The sequence below is a fragment of the Mustela lutreola genome, chromosome 1 (assembly GCF_030435805.1).
Source record: "Mustela lutreola isolate mMusLut2 chromosome 1, mMusLut2.pri, whole genome shotgun sequence".
NCBI classification, from domain to species: Eukaryota; Metazoa; Chordata; class Mammalia; order Carnivora; family Mustelidae; genus Mustela; species Mustela lutreola.
The window spans coordinates 99,796,743-99,813,449 of record NC_081290.1 but is presented as its reverse complement, the minus strand read 5'-3'; the positions used below and the strand labels follow the sequence as shown (position 1 = coordinate 99,813,449).

Here is a 16,707-nt window from a genome sequence, read left to right as displayed (position 1 = left end):
TCTTGTTTCGTGGACAGTCCTTCCCCCGCGACAGTTACTTTATTGGACCTGTAATGACTTTAAATGCTCTTGGGATTCGGGACAAAGTAAAACTGGAGGCAACCCTGGGATTTTTAAGTCTGGCTTTCATAAGTATAGTTAATTCAGGGAAGCAATCATGCAGATATTCGGAACCCGAACTTTGGAGTCTACAGATGATGACATTTCTTGAGCCAGAGAGCCTGTTGCCCTCACCCTCATAAAATGCCCAAACAGTGCGTTAATTGGGCGCGGCGGGGCGCATTTAACCGAGCTCCGCCTTAGGTGGTGGTGGTTGGCTATTTTGTAAATTTGCTTCAATGAACAACTCTTAAGATCGGATGAAAAGGTGGCTTCCGCTTTTATAACTTCTCTGCTCCTTGTCATTTAAAAAAGTAACCATCTTCAGACTGGGAAAAGGCATCATTTCTAATACATTAAAATAAGTATAAGGTATCCGTCTTCTATAAATATTACTCTATTGGGGAGGGAAAAACAAAATTTAACGTGATAACTTTACCCACGTGTTCGGTCATTAACTAGAGTATGAAATCAGGATTTTCCTATTTGCTACTGTTCATTCTGCTGTACGTGTAAAATATTTCAAGAAATCTATTTTAGCAACTTATTCTGTAGTTAGGACATGAAATCTCATCCTCTGCCTTACATGGTTTTGCAAGGATTAAGTGAAATGACTACTTAAAACAGTGCATGGCTTTGAAGAGCTCAAACTATTTGTTACCACAATCTTTTAGCTCATTCAAAGAATTGGCCTTTTGGTTTCCCCATTACCTGGCAGGGTTGCTTAGGATGTAGGTGGTGCTCAATAAATATTTATCCATTGAAGGAGATCCAGGATTTCACCATTTGCACTCTGGACTTTATCCAGTTTGAATGTGTTTTCTGACCACCAGAAGTTCCTGTCCTTTTGCCTAATTTTCAGGGTCTCCTCTGCTTGAGTCCTGAAAACACTCCCTCTATAGGAGTGGAACAGCTGACCTTCTACTTATCTGAGAGCAGCCGATGAAAGGAATATGCTTTCCCCCTAAGTATTTTGTTATCTCAGAAAATTGTGTTTTTATAGGATATGCATGTGGTTATATTTTAAAGTAGGATTTTGCCTATCTTAAGACATAAGTACAAAGCATTCTGAGATGACTTATTTCAAAATTATAAATGTGTAATTTTAGCTTTTTTAAAGCAATAGCTATCACAATAAAATGGGTAAGTGTCTAGGACTGGCAAATAGGCTGCCTAGATTCTAACCTGGCTCCACTATTTTCTTAGCCTTGAAACACTGCACAAATAATGCAACTTAATCTCTCCCAGCTTCAAATTCTTCTCTGTAAAATGGGGACCAAGTTTACTCAAGTTTTGGAGATAGTAACTGCCAAACTTCTAGAACAGTACCTGGCCCATAGCAAGCTTTCAGTACATTATTTTTAGCTACTGAAGACTTCCTAGATCAGTTCCCAAACTGTGGTCTCTGAGCCAGCAGTATCCACATCATCTAGGAACTTAACTAAAAATGCAAACTCTGGGACCTACAGAATCAGATCTGAATGAGGAGCTGGGGGTAGGGAGAGCGGTGCCCATTAGGTGTTTTTAATGCCAGAATCCAGTGATTCAACTGAATGCTCATGTTTGAAAATCATGGACAGAGACTAATTAGAATCCTACCCATCCTGCCTTCTCAAAGAAGAAAAAAAGAACCTAAAGCAAATCCATATAATTAAGATACCCTAAAGACTGAAAGTTACTTGACAGATGGCTTGAATGTCACTTTCATAGAACTTACTGAAACTGAAGGTCGTAGCTGTCACCTATCCTAGAAGTGAAACATCTGGAATAAAATTCAGAGATAATCTCCAAATTTTAGTTTTCTTTTTCTTTTTTTTTTTTTTTCCAGTTTACCCCACTGAACCTTCTGGTTTTTCCCTATATAATCACCAAAATATTAGTTTTCTATTGTGATTCCTACACTTAAAGAAAGTTAAAAGTCAACAAAAAAAGGCTTGTAAAGTTATCAGCAAGGAGACTTGGATGTTTTGGAAACCTTTAAGCCTGAGGCAAAAAAGCCCAATATCACTATGGCTTTTGCCAAGAGGATACTATTGATTGAGTTTTAGTTATTTTTATTAATAACTATTAGTTACTTTTTGTTACACCTCATTCTTGCTTTTATGATTTGAGCAGATGGCTGGTTTTGTAAGGTTAAGCCGTGAGGAAAAACAACAAACTAAAGGGGCTACTTCAATTATTATAACCAGTCATTATACATGACCTGAATATATTGCAAGTAATATCTCTGAATTTGAACAATGCAACAAAAGATATGTGGAAGAATCTTACCTAATAGGTTTCATTCTACCTCAAAGTTACTGAAGTCAGTCTACTAAACAGTTGTGTTTATAGAAACTCCATTGTCTTCATTAGATGTTATTCTTGTTTTGTACCATGAAAAAATACTATACATTATGATTTCCTGATAATCTCATACCTTCTACAAATTTTGACAGAAATGCTTTTTCATCTTATGAAAAATTAGTTAGAAGCTAATAAAACTTTTAATTAATATTATTAGTATAGTTTACAGGTTCACTGAAAGAGAGCCTGCTCCAGATGTGTTTAATTTGCTTTTGTCCTCACAGTTCAATTCTCTCTTCCTTAGAACTTCTTGGTGCCTCAGTTTCTCCACCAGTAAAATGAATACAGCCTTATCTGTTGCTGGAAGAAGTATGTCAAAAGGTTTTAAAGACATAGCATTATTTGAAGGCAATACAGTTTTATTTAAAAATATTAGTATTGTATTTCTTGCAGAGAGCTGCTAAAAGCTTGTTTTGGGGTTTTCTTTTTGCTTGTTCTTTTTTTTCTTTATGAATTTATTCTATGGATAGGGAAAATACCATTCTCAAAATCTAAATACATGTTCTAAATCATGTGGTACATGATTCAAGTGAAAACATCAGTAAGAACTAACATTCAGCTATATATATATATAATATGTATATATACATACAGACACACACAGACACACACAGAAACATTAAAGATTGTACATGTACATAGGTTAATACACATACATATTTCCTAGCTCTGTTTGCTAGAAGGGTCTAGCAGCAGTGACACCCCTATAGCAATGAGCGCGTCCAGCACCCAGATATTGGTTTCTGAGTTCCACTAGAAACCATTCTCTAATAACAAGAACCAGTGCTCTCTGAAGAAGAGGCTAATTCTAGCGCTGGCACTATACAAGACAAGCCCAGAGCAACATTCTTACTTTCTTGCCAGGAAATACGGAAGTGCTCAAAAATCAAAAGGATGGGGACACATTAAAGACAAATAGGAGCCAACCTGACATAAATCCCATTAGCCGAGCTGGAATAATTTAAGCAATAAAATAAACATTACCGAAAGTCTGAAGAAATATACCTGAGTCCACACTGATATAAGTAACTGAATAAATGGGAGGGGTGAGGAGACCAATCCTTTTTATAGAAAAATCCCAAGTACTATATAAAGATATTCCCCTTCCAGCAAGTAGAACAGAATCTTGCCACGCTCCACCTCCCACAGACTGACTTGGGGCCTGGCTTCCAAAGAACAGAAGTATGGAAAGGGAAAAAGAGTAACTTCACAGTGGAGAAACCTGACAACACTACCCTTAAGCAAGTTTTCAGAGTTGACACACCAAGTTAATAACATTCAACTACTGATATGATTTGATGAGAAGAACACTTTATGTTTTTTTTCCTTAAATATCTATAACCCCAGTACAATTATGAGGGAAACATCATTCAAGCCCCAATTGAGGGGCATTCTACAATATACCTGATCAGTACTCCTCAAAACTGTTAAGATATTGAAAAACAAGCCTGTGGAACCATCGCAGACCAGAGGCTTATCAGACATGAGGACTAAATGCATTGTGGTATCCAGACTGGATCCTGGAAAAGAAAAATGACATTAGTGGAAAAATAATAAAATCCAGATGAAGTTTAGAGTTTAGTTAATAGCAATTACCAATGTTGATTTCTTAACAAATGTTTCATGGTTATGTAAAATGTTAACATTAGGGCTAAGGAGTATATAGCAAGTCTATATCTTTGCAACTTTTATGTAAATCTAAAATTATTCCAAGATAAAAATCTTAACACATAAAAACAGCTTCCACTGATCTTTGTATATAATTTGTAACTATAAATTAAATATTTTATAGAATTCTGAGTCTGTCCTCTTGAGAAGCCAATGCTGCCAAGAAAATCCACAAATTTATTCTAAGTTTAAAGTTACCTGGTCAAGTATTTCAACAGTAAATACCGGGAAAGATTAAATATGGATAATGGCCTATAAAACTGTTACCTTTTTAAAAGTCTGAAAGTATCAATTAAGGTTCCAAACTCAAACTAATTGAGTTTGCTCAATTAGTCACCAGGATACACTTGCTTTGTCCCATAGACGATACATCTCTTAGCAGAAAAGCTCTGTCATCTTAGTTTGGGAAGTTACTAGATTTTTAGCAACGATACCTATTCAAAGTTAGGAATGTGGCCCTTTCCCCAGAATATATTTTTTTCTCTGCCCCTTTGCCTGTAATGACTTAAAGAGAACCACCTCTCCTGCAGCTGTCCTTTCTGATTTTCTAAACATTTTATCTTTGTAACTTTGGCTATAGGTTACCCAAAAGCTATCCATGGCTTGGGATCCTAGGCTAGGGAAAGCCAACAATTAATGGTAGGCAAAGAGTAGAGGAATACAGCTGCACTTTCCAAAGGAAACTTTGGAAAGGAGAAACTTTCAACATGAACAGACATTTCCAGAGGCAGCTGAGGTTCTGGAATTTGCTTTTAAACATCTGCTAATAATTTTCAATGTAAATAAAAAAGGTACAAAAGATAATTCTTTGTATCTTGCTTTACCTCCCTTTTGATTCCACAGTTAAAGACTTAAAAAAAAAAAGTATCAAGAACAGTATTTATTAAGACCATTATTAGGAAAAGGTTACAGACTTTTCAAAATAAACCTAAATCTATTAAGAGGACCAAGTACTAGGGAAAAAACACCAAAGCATAGCAGCATATAATGCTCTAATCTGTATGTGAAGTAACTTTTCAATTGTCTCATTAAATCCACCTTTCCTTCAATTTACGCCAAGGTTATAGCAAAATATGATGTCTGTCATATGAACGGTTCATAAAATGGGAGTGGCTGTGCTTCTGAATTTTGTTCATGTCACCTTCTAGACACATTACATAATACCTAGATACCCTGGTTTTGCCCCCTAAGAGGCCACCAGTTGATGGCTCCAATTTTGTAAGAAAAAAAGACATGGAAAACTTATCCTTGCAACTCGTCTTATCATTAAGAGAAGTGAGACTTATTCATATGCTTGATGGGCTACAGGAAAACAGCATATTATGTGTTAATTAAAATAGAGAAAAAATAAAGTCAGATCTTTCCAGGAATAAATGTATATTTAAAATTTTATAGTAAACATATACTTCTAAGTGAAGATTTTCCCATATTTCCAAATAAGATTATGTTCAACATACCTTGTAATCAATTTTACATTTGACCTCATTGTTTTGGTAAATACAGTTGTGAATACTGAGATACAGACTCCTTTTAAAATATTCTCCCCTTAACATGCACCTCTTTCTGGTCAAGACAATACGGTACAATAAGGCAGCAACATCCAGGAAGATCACCTCCCCACATCTTTCTTTAGTTTGTACTTTTAATGTCAAAATAAAGTCTTAAAATAATTCTTTCACAAAAATAAGGCAGCTTTATGGTATAAAAACAGTAGATCTTTGTCAAGGGCTATATTCTTCTGTCCTTATCTGCTGTCACCAACTGTCAGCATCTTCTTTAAAGATCACTTTTCTCTTCGTAGCGACACCTACATGCGGCTCGTTGGCTGTCCAGATACGGTTTACAGCCTAAATGTATAACACTGTCAAACAAGAGCTCCACTGTGGTTTCACAGGCTGCAAAGGAAGAAAGTGCTGTTACCGCCAGCAACTGCTCTCCCTCCACACATATTACATGTTACAGCACGGTGTCAGTCACATCCTTGGTGAGCACTTAAATATCTGTTGTATCAACGATCTCCCAAACCCTCATAGGCCAGAAGCACACACACACAGACTTCCAGTGTTCGCATGCTGAGCATGTATCCACTTTTTCGTTTGCTCGCAACTGTTCATCCCTATTTTTTTCTATGAGGCAAATGAGTCTCAGTAACACAGTTCATCACAGGTACTTTTCCTTTTATCTGAAAAATACCACTAATAAAGATGCCTTAGAACACACTTAATTTTGCAGTTCAAGGGAAGATTTTTGGGTGTACAAAAAAATAAAGGTTGAAAACAAAGAAACAGGGGCGCCTGGGTGGCTCAGTGGGTTAAAGCCTCTGCCTTTGGCTCAGGTCATGATCCCAGGGTCCTGGGATCGAGCCCCGAGGCGGGCTCTCTGCTCAGCAGAGAGCCTGCTTCCTCCTCTCTCTCTGCCTGCCTCTCTGCCTACTTGTGATCTCTGTCTGTCAAATAAATAAAATCTTTAAAAAAAAATAAAACAGAGAAACATCAAAACATTTAATTATGTCCAATGACTTCTATGAACTAATCACACACCATTTAAGAGGCTTAAGGTAAATGGACTCCAGTCTCTCACTCTTTCTCAGTATCCCAAGGGAGACGTAGGAATCAAAAGTGTTTTTCTACTGGTAGGGTTTAAAATTTTTTTTAGGACTATAAAAAGATAATGGATTTACTTTTCTTATTCTAAGAAGCCTGGAACAGCCAGCTGAGAGAATCTTCATACACAGCACAGCACAGAATTGCTTTTAGTCATCCAAATACATTAAGGAAGAAACTATTCATTGCAAAATCCTGACCTTTTCAAACTTCTCCAGAAGGCTGTGCTGTTAAAGAACACAACCACCACAGAAGTGTAAAGACTATACTTATTCAATAGGGCATTGAAAGGAAAGTGGCTTCATCATTTAGCCAAATGAGTACGTCCTTAGATCAGAAGACAGGAGATACATCCATGTATGCATCCACCGTGCAACTAGCTTGCTCAGCCAAGAGCATGCAAAGCATTCAGAGGCTGGGAATTCAAGCTGCAGAGACTTCTTCCTTGACAGTTACTACTAGGAATTCAGAATCAGACCCATGACAATGTTCGGGGAATACTGCAGTAGACAGAGCACGAGTTTTAAAATCGGAAGTACGCAACTTAGGACAAGTTACTTCCTGGAACTTTCATTTCCTTCCTTGGAAAATGAGTATACCACTACCTACTTCTTTGGGTTTTTGTGAACACTAAGGTAAACAGATCTAAAATATCTAGCATGGTATCTTATGAAAAATGCCTTAAAATGCATAGTTTCCTTTCTTGCACCTTCTCTTCCAATTTTGATGTATGATAAATACTTCAGCTTGACACTGAAAAGATTTTATAACTTCTAGTATTTGTACAGTGATTTGTATTTCCACAAATTTTTGTGGAAATTGTCTATCTTTATGCCAATTCTATGACATGGGTATTATTTTTTAAATGGGCACACTGATACACCTTTTCCCTTTGCTGACTCTATTTCGTATCCCGTCACTCTGAGAATGAGTATTTGCTGAATCCTGTGAGTCCTCCTAGCAAATCTGGAGGTGGTTTTGGGGACCCTGCTGACACAGATACATATGAAGACACAGTTAAGTGCAAATCCTCTAGACCTTCCCACTTGAAATCCCATGTGTTATATACTTAAAATCATTGGATCCAGGATTTCAAACTTCAGGCTCTCATAATTAGAGACAGACTACAGGGTACAAGATTGTGGATGAATTCTTGTTTGCCTCGCAGAGCCTCTTCCCAAGGTTTCCTAACACTTTTTGCTTCCACAACTATAAATCATTTGAGATGACAAAATCAACGACTCCTCATCTCAGAAAACTGAAGGGGCTGTGTCACAACAGATAGAGTAGTACACAGCGAAAGATTGCTAGTGGTAACTCTGTAGTGAAACATAAAGCAATCAGTAAAACCTGACAAACTGCACTCATCTTCGTCCTGCCGCATCATGCTTACCCTGAACGTGCTGAGCCAGTCCTAGTGTCTTCTGCACATCCCGGCAGATCTTAGAGAGGCAATACTGGAATTCCTCATCGCAGTCATTCTTGTTCTTGCCGCAGGTCTCATAGCACCTGTCGTGTTGGTTACAGCACTTTGTCAGGGAAGGGATGCCAATATTAAGCTGAAAGAGGCATTTGGATGGATTATTATTGGTGAAATTCAAAACTCCTCTGCTAAAGTAATGCATTCAAGTAGACTTAGAAATCAAGGACGATGACTGCTGCATAACTCCCCAAATCCATTTCTGTCTACGAATGTTTTCCATGTTATTTGTGCATCTTCCCATCACTCACCCACATGCACCTACATGCTCTCCCTCTCAGCCATGCCTCAGAACTCCCTATTTTGCAATATTCAGTTATCTGCTAGTCACAAATGTAACTTCCAATTGTCCAAAACACAAAACATAGTTTTAAGAACAGAAAGGTCAGGCTAAGAGCAAAGACTGAGTTTTGGACATTCCAAGTAGTCTGTACCTCTCCCCCTATAAAGTGTACTTTATATAAAATATCACTGAAAACTTTTAAGCTCCTACAACTCACATTTTATTTTATTGTGGTTCAACTTTAAGTATCAACTCCCTAAAGATACTGTTCCTTCAATCTATAAATTATCTTTAACTGGTTTCAATAACTTTATATGTAAAACCCTTATGTCCAGGAATCACTCAACATTTTTTTCTCACAATAGTTGGCTCAGATTCAGCTTCGCCTACCAAAAAACACAGCTATCTTATTTAGCTTTGCTTTAGTATAGAAAATATGCTTTATCTATACTTTTTTATCCAAAGTAGCATTACTTGTATAAATTTTTTAAACCATGTTTGTGACATGAAGAAATATCTTTTTAATAATATTAATATCTATAAGATTAAAAAATTAAACATGAATTTTATTCCATTTGGTTTTGTTAGGACTTACTAATATGTTTTAGCTATAAAAGAATATAATAAACTCAATTACCATTATAACAAGCAAAATTATTTGTGATCCTGACAAACAGTCTTGCATAATTAAGGGTACTACACAGTTGGGGCGCCCGGGTCGCTCAGTCAGCTGAGCGTCTGGTTCGTGATTTTGGCCCAGGTTATGATCTCAGGGCTGAGCTGCTGGGCTCCACACTCAGCATGGGGTTTGCTTGAGATTCTCCCTTTCCCTCGCTATCTGCCCCTCCCTACCCTGACCTGTGCCTGCTTTCTCTCTAATAAATAAATCTCTAAAAAAAAAAAAAAAAATGAGTACTACATAGCCTACTGATCGTAAAGCTTTTCAAATAAGAAAATAATGGTATTTACGTGAACACCAAACAGTGGAGAGCCACATCCATTCGGCGGGGAGGGTTTATAACCGTAACGTGGGAAAGGCTTAGATCCTATAAAATATAAATGGTATAATTAATTTTCAAGTATGATGAAAAACATGCAAAAAGGCCTATGATGTACTACTAGATTAGCCTTGGAAATATTTAATATTTGGGTACTGACATAAGTGAATATCTTTATTCTAAGCTTGTATTATACAAAACGTGTAAAAGTTTACTCTGGACTTCAGGAGTTTTCAGAGAGTATATGTGAGACTGGGTCCATATATATGAAAGATAAATCCACCTTATTTCCCTGTACATTCTAATACATTTTTTTGGTTAAAAACTTAAAGGGCAAAACTGTATCTTTCCAACCTTCAGCCAATACTCCACTATACACAAACCTCAATAACCATTAACTAACCAGTTTACTCAAAGAGCTTAAAGCTAAGGAAGATAAGGTCACCCAATGAACATTTAACTGCCTTAATGCCATTGTAAGACATTACAGGACCACATATTCTAGCCTGGACTCCAACTAACCATTTCACAAATATACTTCTTTGCCAGCTAAGGAAAAAGGTCAGGAATAAAGATAGCTTGGTGAACCATCTTACTCCAGTTTTATTCTCCCTAACAGCACCAATGGTTCAGTAACAAGGAGAAAGATGACCTTATCACAACAATCTTACCTGCTGCAAAATACTTCAAAAATATCTCTCCTCCTGAAATATATACATCGCTTCAAGATACCAAACAGTCACCTACTTTCTCTTGAATGTTTCCCGCGATCCTCCTACAGCATCAAGAAAGAACCTATTCCATTGTGGAATGGCACTAACTGTTAAATTCTTTCCTGTTTCCTTTTGAGCAATCCTCTACCCCTGGGGAACACAAAACAAGCCAATTACCTATTTTACATGAGTAATCCTCCTAACATCTGGGACTCCCATTTATCTTCAATTCTAGAAGCAAAACATCCCCTGTTATTCCAAATTATCTCTCTCCAGAGTTCCTTATTTAGGAAAAACACAAAGTATCCACCTTTTCAGGCAACTATTTATTACTAGAAGACCAAAGATAAGTTTAGCCTCCAAAAGTACAGTGCAGGGGTTGGGGGGGGGGCACAAAAGCAGCTCTTCCAGTAATCAGCCACCAAAATAAATAATCATCTCAAAGTAAGGATCTAAAAATGGTTTAAGTGAGATGCTAAGACTCACATGCTTGACTGAAGTGACAACTAGAGCCTAAAGAGAGTGTAACCTCAAGAGGATTCAAAGCTTTAGCCTGCTCCACCCAGTCTGAAGAGTAGTACGGATGAAGAAAGTGGATCGAGGAATGAGGAGGTCAATGACAGAAGTTGGTCTTGCTTCTCCAGCACTGTTCAAGAAGGATGGTTGTTTCTAGGCCCTTGGAAAATGAAGGTATATGCCTCAAGCTACCACAGAGTCACTGTGATCCTTCACCTCCTGCTTTTGGTCCTTCATTCTTAAGAAAATTGTTTATGATTTGGCTTTCCACTTAACAGGGCCCAAGAGGGAGGATATACTAACCACCTGGGTACCTCATGGGCACCTCAAACTTTAGAGGTACCTCCTGACATTCATCCCGAAACCTGCTCCATCCATAGTTCTATCTTCTCAGATAAAAGCAATTCCAACATTCCCAGCGCTCAGGAAAAAACCTTAGCCATCTTTAATTCTCTCATCTTCTTATATCCCACATCCATTCCACAGCATGTCCTGCTGACTCTACCTTCAAAACATCCAGAATCTAATCACTTCTTCCCAACTCCACCACTACCATCCTGCTCTAAGCCACCATGGATTATTGCCATAACCTCCTAATATCTTCCTACTTTGCTTTCGCCACTCCACAGCACCCCCACACTACCTCTAGCCATCATCTATTCTCAACACTGAACCTGAGTGATCCTATTAAAATGTTAGATCACGTTTTTCTTCTGTCAAAACCCCTCTAATGGCTTCTCGCCTTATTCAAAATAAAAGCCCACATTCCCTTCCAAGGTCTAGAAAACTCTATATAATCTAAACCACCACACAACATACCATGACTGCTCTGACCTCATCTTACTATTCTCTCTCCTCTTCCTCACTTCAATCCATCACATCTGACTTCTCCGTTATTCCAGACACTCCAAGTCTGCTCCTGCCTTAATGCCACTCAACCTGCTATTCTTCTATGTGGAGGCTCCTCCTTCACATTCTCAGCAATACCTTCTCTGACCAGACCATATGTAGCACGCATAAATGTCAAACACATTATATTATTAACCTACTTATTTATTATCTGTCTCCCCATACTAAAATATAAACTCCGTGATGGCAGGAATTTCTGTTTTGTACCTTCAGAGACTTGAACACTGCCCGGCGTATGGTTAGGTTATCAATAAATATTTGTTGATGAATGAATGAATAGGCAGGTGACTTGGAAGGCAGTTCTAATATTCATTATAAATAAACTGGTACTGATGCTTATCTTGCAGTTTCCTTTAAGTTTGGCAAGCATTAATCAACCTCCAAAGCTTAATCATTTCTCATTTGTCACATCTCTTTAAAATGTGCCATCCCAAACTGAACACCAGTAGGTGTGATGGGCCTATTCTGAAGTAGATAAAGTCTTGTATTAACAGAGCCCAAGACAGTTAGCATATATTTTAGCTATGTCTCAGTACTAAGATACATTGGACAGTAGGAAAAAAACATCAGTTCTTTCTAAAATAAACTCTATCTACTGCTAGAGACTCAGCATCTCTACAGCTTAAATTTTGAGCCTAACTATTAGATGATGTATCAGAGCTACTACCCCCTGAAATTTGTAAACCAATACAGGAAGCTAAGAAAAAAATGAAATGAGATGAATTTCAAAAAACAAACCAAATCCACTGGGTACAACTACATGGAAAGACTATTCACTGATTCTACTTGTTGACTTAAGCAAATGCTCCTCTCTTGATGCTTTGTTTTAGCATCAGTATGGACAGATAAAATCTAAAGATTTGCCTGGACTGAGGTAATGACAGATCTTTTCTATATATTTTTTTAGAAATTTGATGTAAATACTTCCAAACAGACCAATTTCTTTCACGTGAATGACACTGAAGTCGATGGGAAACAGATAGGGAAGGCTTGGGACAAAGACCTTAGCACTATGCTCTATAGGAAATGCAGTGTAGAATTCAAACAGCTTTTCCAAACACTTGAGGTTTTAATTCATGAATTGATCTCCAGAGGGCCCTTGCGCTACTTTATTTTTCTAGTTCACTCACTCTACTTTCCTCAAATGTCTAACACCTCCATTCCTATCTTCTTTCTTAGCTGATGACCTTGATTCCTACTTCACTGAGAAAACTGTGAAGTGATTGGAGGAGAGCTCAGACATTTATCCACCTAATCAGCATCTGTGCCCCTATCCCCTATCTTTGTTCCTATTAACAGGGACAGGCCATCAGTGCTCTTGAGCAATCTATTTATGCACTGGAACCCATCCTCTCACCTAAGGAACTGACTCCAATAATTCTTCATTTCTCCCTCCACAGTGTTTTCATTCTCTACTGAATCATTCTCAAAAGCATACAAATATGCTATTATTTTTCCTAATGACTTTTTTCCATGGTCTGCCCTATTACAGTTAAGGGCAACTCCATCCTTCCAATCATTTAAGCCAATTAAGTTTTGGAATCATTTTTTTACCCTACTCACACCTTCCTTCTGAGCCATCAGCAAATCCTTCAGGCTCTTCCTTCAAAATATATCCCTAAATCCAACCACTTCTCACCACCTTTCTGGCTTTGAACCTGGACAAAACCACCACCATCTTTTGTCTTAATTCCTGCCCGTGTCACTCTGCCTCCGTTCTTGCTCTCCCACCTCCCTGGACTGTTATTCTCTGCACAAGAGCCAAAGGAATCCTGTTAAAACATGTATCACCGAAGGAGCTACTTATTCATAAATCTAAAACACTTTACAAGCCAATTTTGTGTTCTATTTTTCAAAAGAAATCAAGGTTTTCTTTCTCAAAACTTCTTTGCAGTTGGGGGAAAAAAAATTAAGAAAGAAAAAGTGACCATGTAATTTGTTCTCCTAAGAAACTTTACTTCAATCTCAATAAAGCGTTCTTCCCACCCAAGGGAGGATGGCCAGAAGGAAGCAAGTCTCCATAAAGCCAATCCTTTTGATAAAACCAAGATGACTGAATTCAACAAGGCTGTGCCCTTTAATTTGATCATCCTCTCCCTGCTACCAAGTCTTTTTTTAAGTTCCCTTTAACCTCTTTACTGCAACTATTGAACACCCCTTAATTGCCATGCTCCTCTAGCTTTGGGATTTGTCTGTTTGGTCCTGATTTGATAACGTGCATTCCAAAATACCGGCAAGGTTGAAATAGGGCTCCAGGGAGACTTCTCAAGTAATAGCAATTAAAAAAACAATATTCATTATGTTGGAATTATCAACATGGTGACTTGGAACCACAATTCTAGGAGCTGACAGCATTACTAAGACACAAAAGGATGTTCACTGAAGCATACCATTTCCTAAACTCTCAAGTTCATTTACGCTGGAGATCTTCCTTGAGACTCCATATGGTAAATTTAGTGAGGCTTGTTGAAGATAAAAAGGGTTAAGTAAAATAAAACATCAAAGTCATCTTTATTAATAGGAACAGTATTCATTCAACATCAGAGCTATTTCAAATATAAATAAACTCTAGAAACCCTGATTTATCACAAGTTTATGAAGACTGCTTATTGAAGATGTACGCCTTTCCTATCTCAGCAAATGGCAACCACATCCTTCCTTTGGCTCAGGCCAAAATCTTCGGAGTCATTCTCAACTGGCCTTTCTCCTAGGTCCTTGTCACTGGCCATTCCCTCTGCCTGGAGGGTTTTATCCCCAGATCATCACAGTGTCACCTTCAGCATTTTCAGATTTCTTCTCAAATGCTGTCTTATCAGTGAGACCTTCCCTGAACAACTTATTTAAATGAGGAAACTGCCTCCCAACACCATCACTGTTTTTACTATAGTTCTCAAAACACTGCCATACTTCAGACCTACATATACTGCATTTTGGGCTTATTTTACTTATTTTTTAGTTTACTGTCTTTCCCCACCAAAATGTAAGCTCCATGGACAGGAATTTTGTGTTCTGTTTACTGCTGAATCTTCAACTGGTAGAACACTTGAGACGTAACAGGCACTCAAATATTTGTATAAGGAATGGGGATGACTAAGTAAAATGATGACATCCGCCTCAGGAAAGGCAATATTTAATTTTCAAATAGTTCACTTATTCCTCCTAACAAGCTCTTCAAGAATAAAAACACCCTTCTGCATTGCATACTGGTGGTTAACATTTAGGCATAAATTCAGGAAGGAAACATTTTAGCCCTTCATAGCACATGAGCTATGGCTCATTCTTTAGCTCCATTAACATAAAACTAGAAATTATTTTGAGAATTAAAGGCAGCAAATGGCATCACAGTTTTACATGACACAGATTTCTTTTAAATTCACCCACATGCAATCTGGTTTTATTGGTCACTGAATTCCCTATGCTTTAAGTTGCCAAGCATTAAATGAACTAGGCCCCAACTTTGACTACTCTTATTGGAAACATGATTTTCCAATCAAAATCTTAACATTTTGAATTTCCAAAGAAAAGCCTGGGTACTTTATCTGAGCTGCTACAATATTTAAACATTCAGAAAAAGCAAGTGCTTGAAAAGAAAGGTATCTACTAAGACACTGAGTTTATTATTACCAAAAATGCCACCGAACAAGTTCTCAGATTCAAAAAGAACTTGGGGGTATAGCTCAGTGGTAGAGCATTTGACTGCAAAAAGAACTAAAGTTAAAAAATATGAAAAGCAAATCAAAACAATTACTAGTATTAACCAACAATGGAGAGGAAGTGTCACTATCAAGTCGTGAAAGACAATTTCTGGAAGAGTTATCAGAACTCTTTCTCAACAATAGAGTACACCAAAAGTCTGTACAAAGGTCACAATTTATTTTCTGTAGCCCTGCAGGTAAAGAAAACAATTAAAAGCAATTCTTAAGAAAAGTAAAACGTCATGATTAAAATTCTGTCTATTCTGCATGTTCGGCAGACTAACGGCGCTAAAATATGGGGCTAAAATCGGTCTGTTCCGCTCCAGTCCCACGATGCGTACGTCACAAAATTCTGAGGCAACTTCGTGCAACAGCAAAAGAAAAAGGGAGAGAGAAAAAGAAAAGGTAGTAATTCAAACGCAATGAAAACAGGTCAGAGTGTACACCTCCTGTGACCTCTTATATTCTAACAATAGTGGTGCGAACTTCTAACCGGATTGCTCAATCACAAGAATGCTAAGACTCTAGCAGTGGTTAAGTCTCTCCACGGCTGGAGGACAACGTCAAGGTCTGCCTTGCATCCCACACCTCCACGACCTCGGTCTCCGCAACACCCAGAAAGCGCGGTTCTCGCAGGGCCTGGGCTCCCTCTCACCGTCATTGCACTTGTACTGGCAGAGCCCATCCTCGCCTCCCAGGAGGTCCAAGGCGGCGTTCAGGTACGTGTCTATCTTGTGAACGCCGTTCCGGATGGTCTTCAGCGTGGCCCGCCAGTCGGTAGTCTGGGCCTGCTCCTGGCACCTGAAAGCGGCAGGCACGAAGAGGAGGAGGACGAAGGCGAGCGCGTGCCGCGGGAGCAGGGCCATCCGCGCAGCACCGGGCCGTGCCCCCCACGGAACCCACAGGGCGCCCTAGGCAGCGGCGCCAGCCCCCGGCTCGGCGTCCCCAGCCGCCTCCATGCCCACGCCTCCTTCCGAGCTAGTAGGCGGGGCCTCACCGTCCTTACTCAGCTCCGGCGGAGAGGCGGCGCTGTCGCGAAGACGCGCGCACCGCGCACGCGCGGGCCTGGCCCTGCGGCCCCTACTGTGCGCTTGCGCGCAAGCGTGGTGCGTCAGAGGCCGGCGGAGCGGGAGCTCATAGTGGGGAGGAGTTCTTCGTCTAAGCGGAGCCCACGGGGCTCCTCCGCCGGGGCTCTATTTAGGACTGTGTGAGGGGACAGCCAAGTGAAGAGCCCCCACTTGACCTGTCAAGGTTCAGCCCGGCAGTCGCCATCACTCCCACCCCACCCTCGTCCCTAGGGACAGGCTTCTATGGGTGTGGACGCCGTGGGACAGATGAGTTCCCCTATCCCCTTACAGAGAGCGCTGCGAGGGGTTCCCGCTATGTTTCGGTTTGAG

General features: G+C 39.1%; 1 protein-coding gene across 1 annotated transcript; it reads right to left on the bottom strand.

The window, feature by feature from the left end:
- Positions 1-3,736: 3,736 nt before the first annotated feature.
- Positions 3,737-16,305, bottom strand: PLA2G12A (phospholipase A2 group XIIA). Its single transcript, XM_059171153.1, has 4 exons — positions 15,966-16,305; positions 9,449-9,525; positions 8,110-8,275; positions 3,737-6,008 (listed from the first exon to the last, which is right to left on the bottom strand). Exons 1-4 carry the CDS (start codon positions 16,174-16,176, stop codon positions 5,890-5,892), a joined length of 573 nt encoding a protein of 190 aa, XP_059027136.1. The 5' UTR covers positions 16,177-16,305; the 3' UTR covers positions 3,737-5,889.
- Between the last annotated feature and the right edge of the window lie 402 nt (positions 16,306-16,707).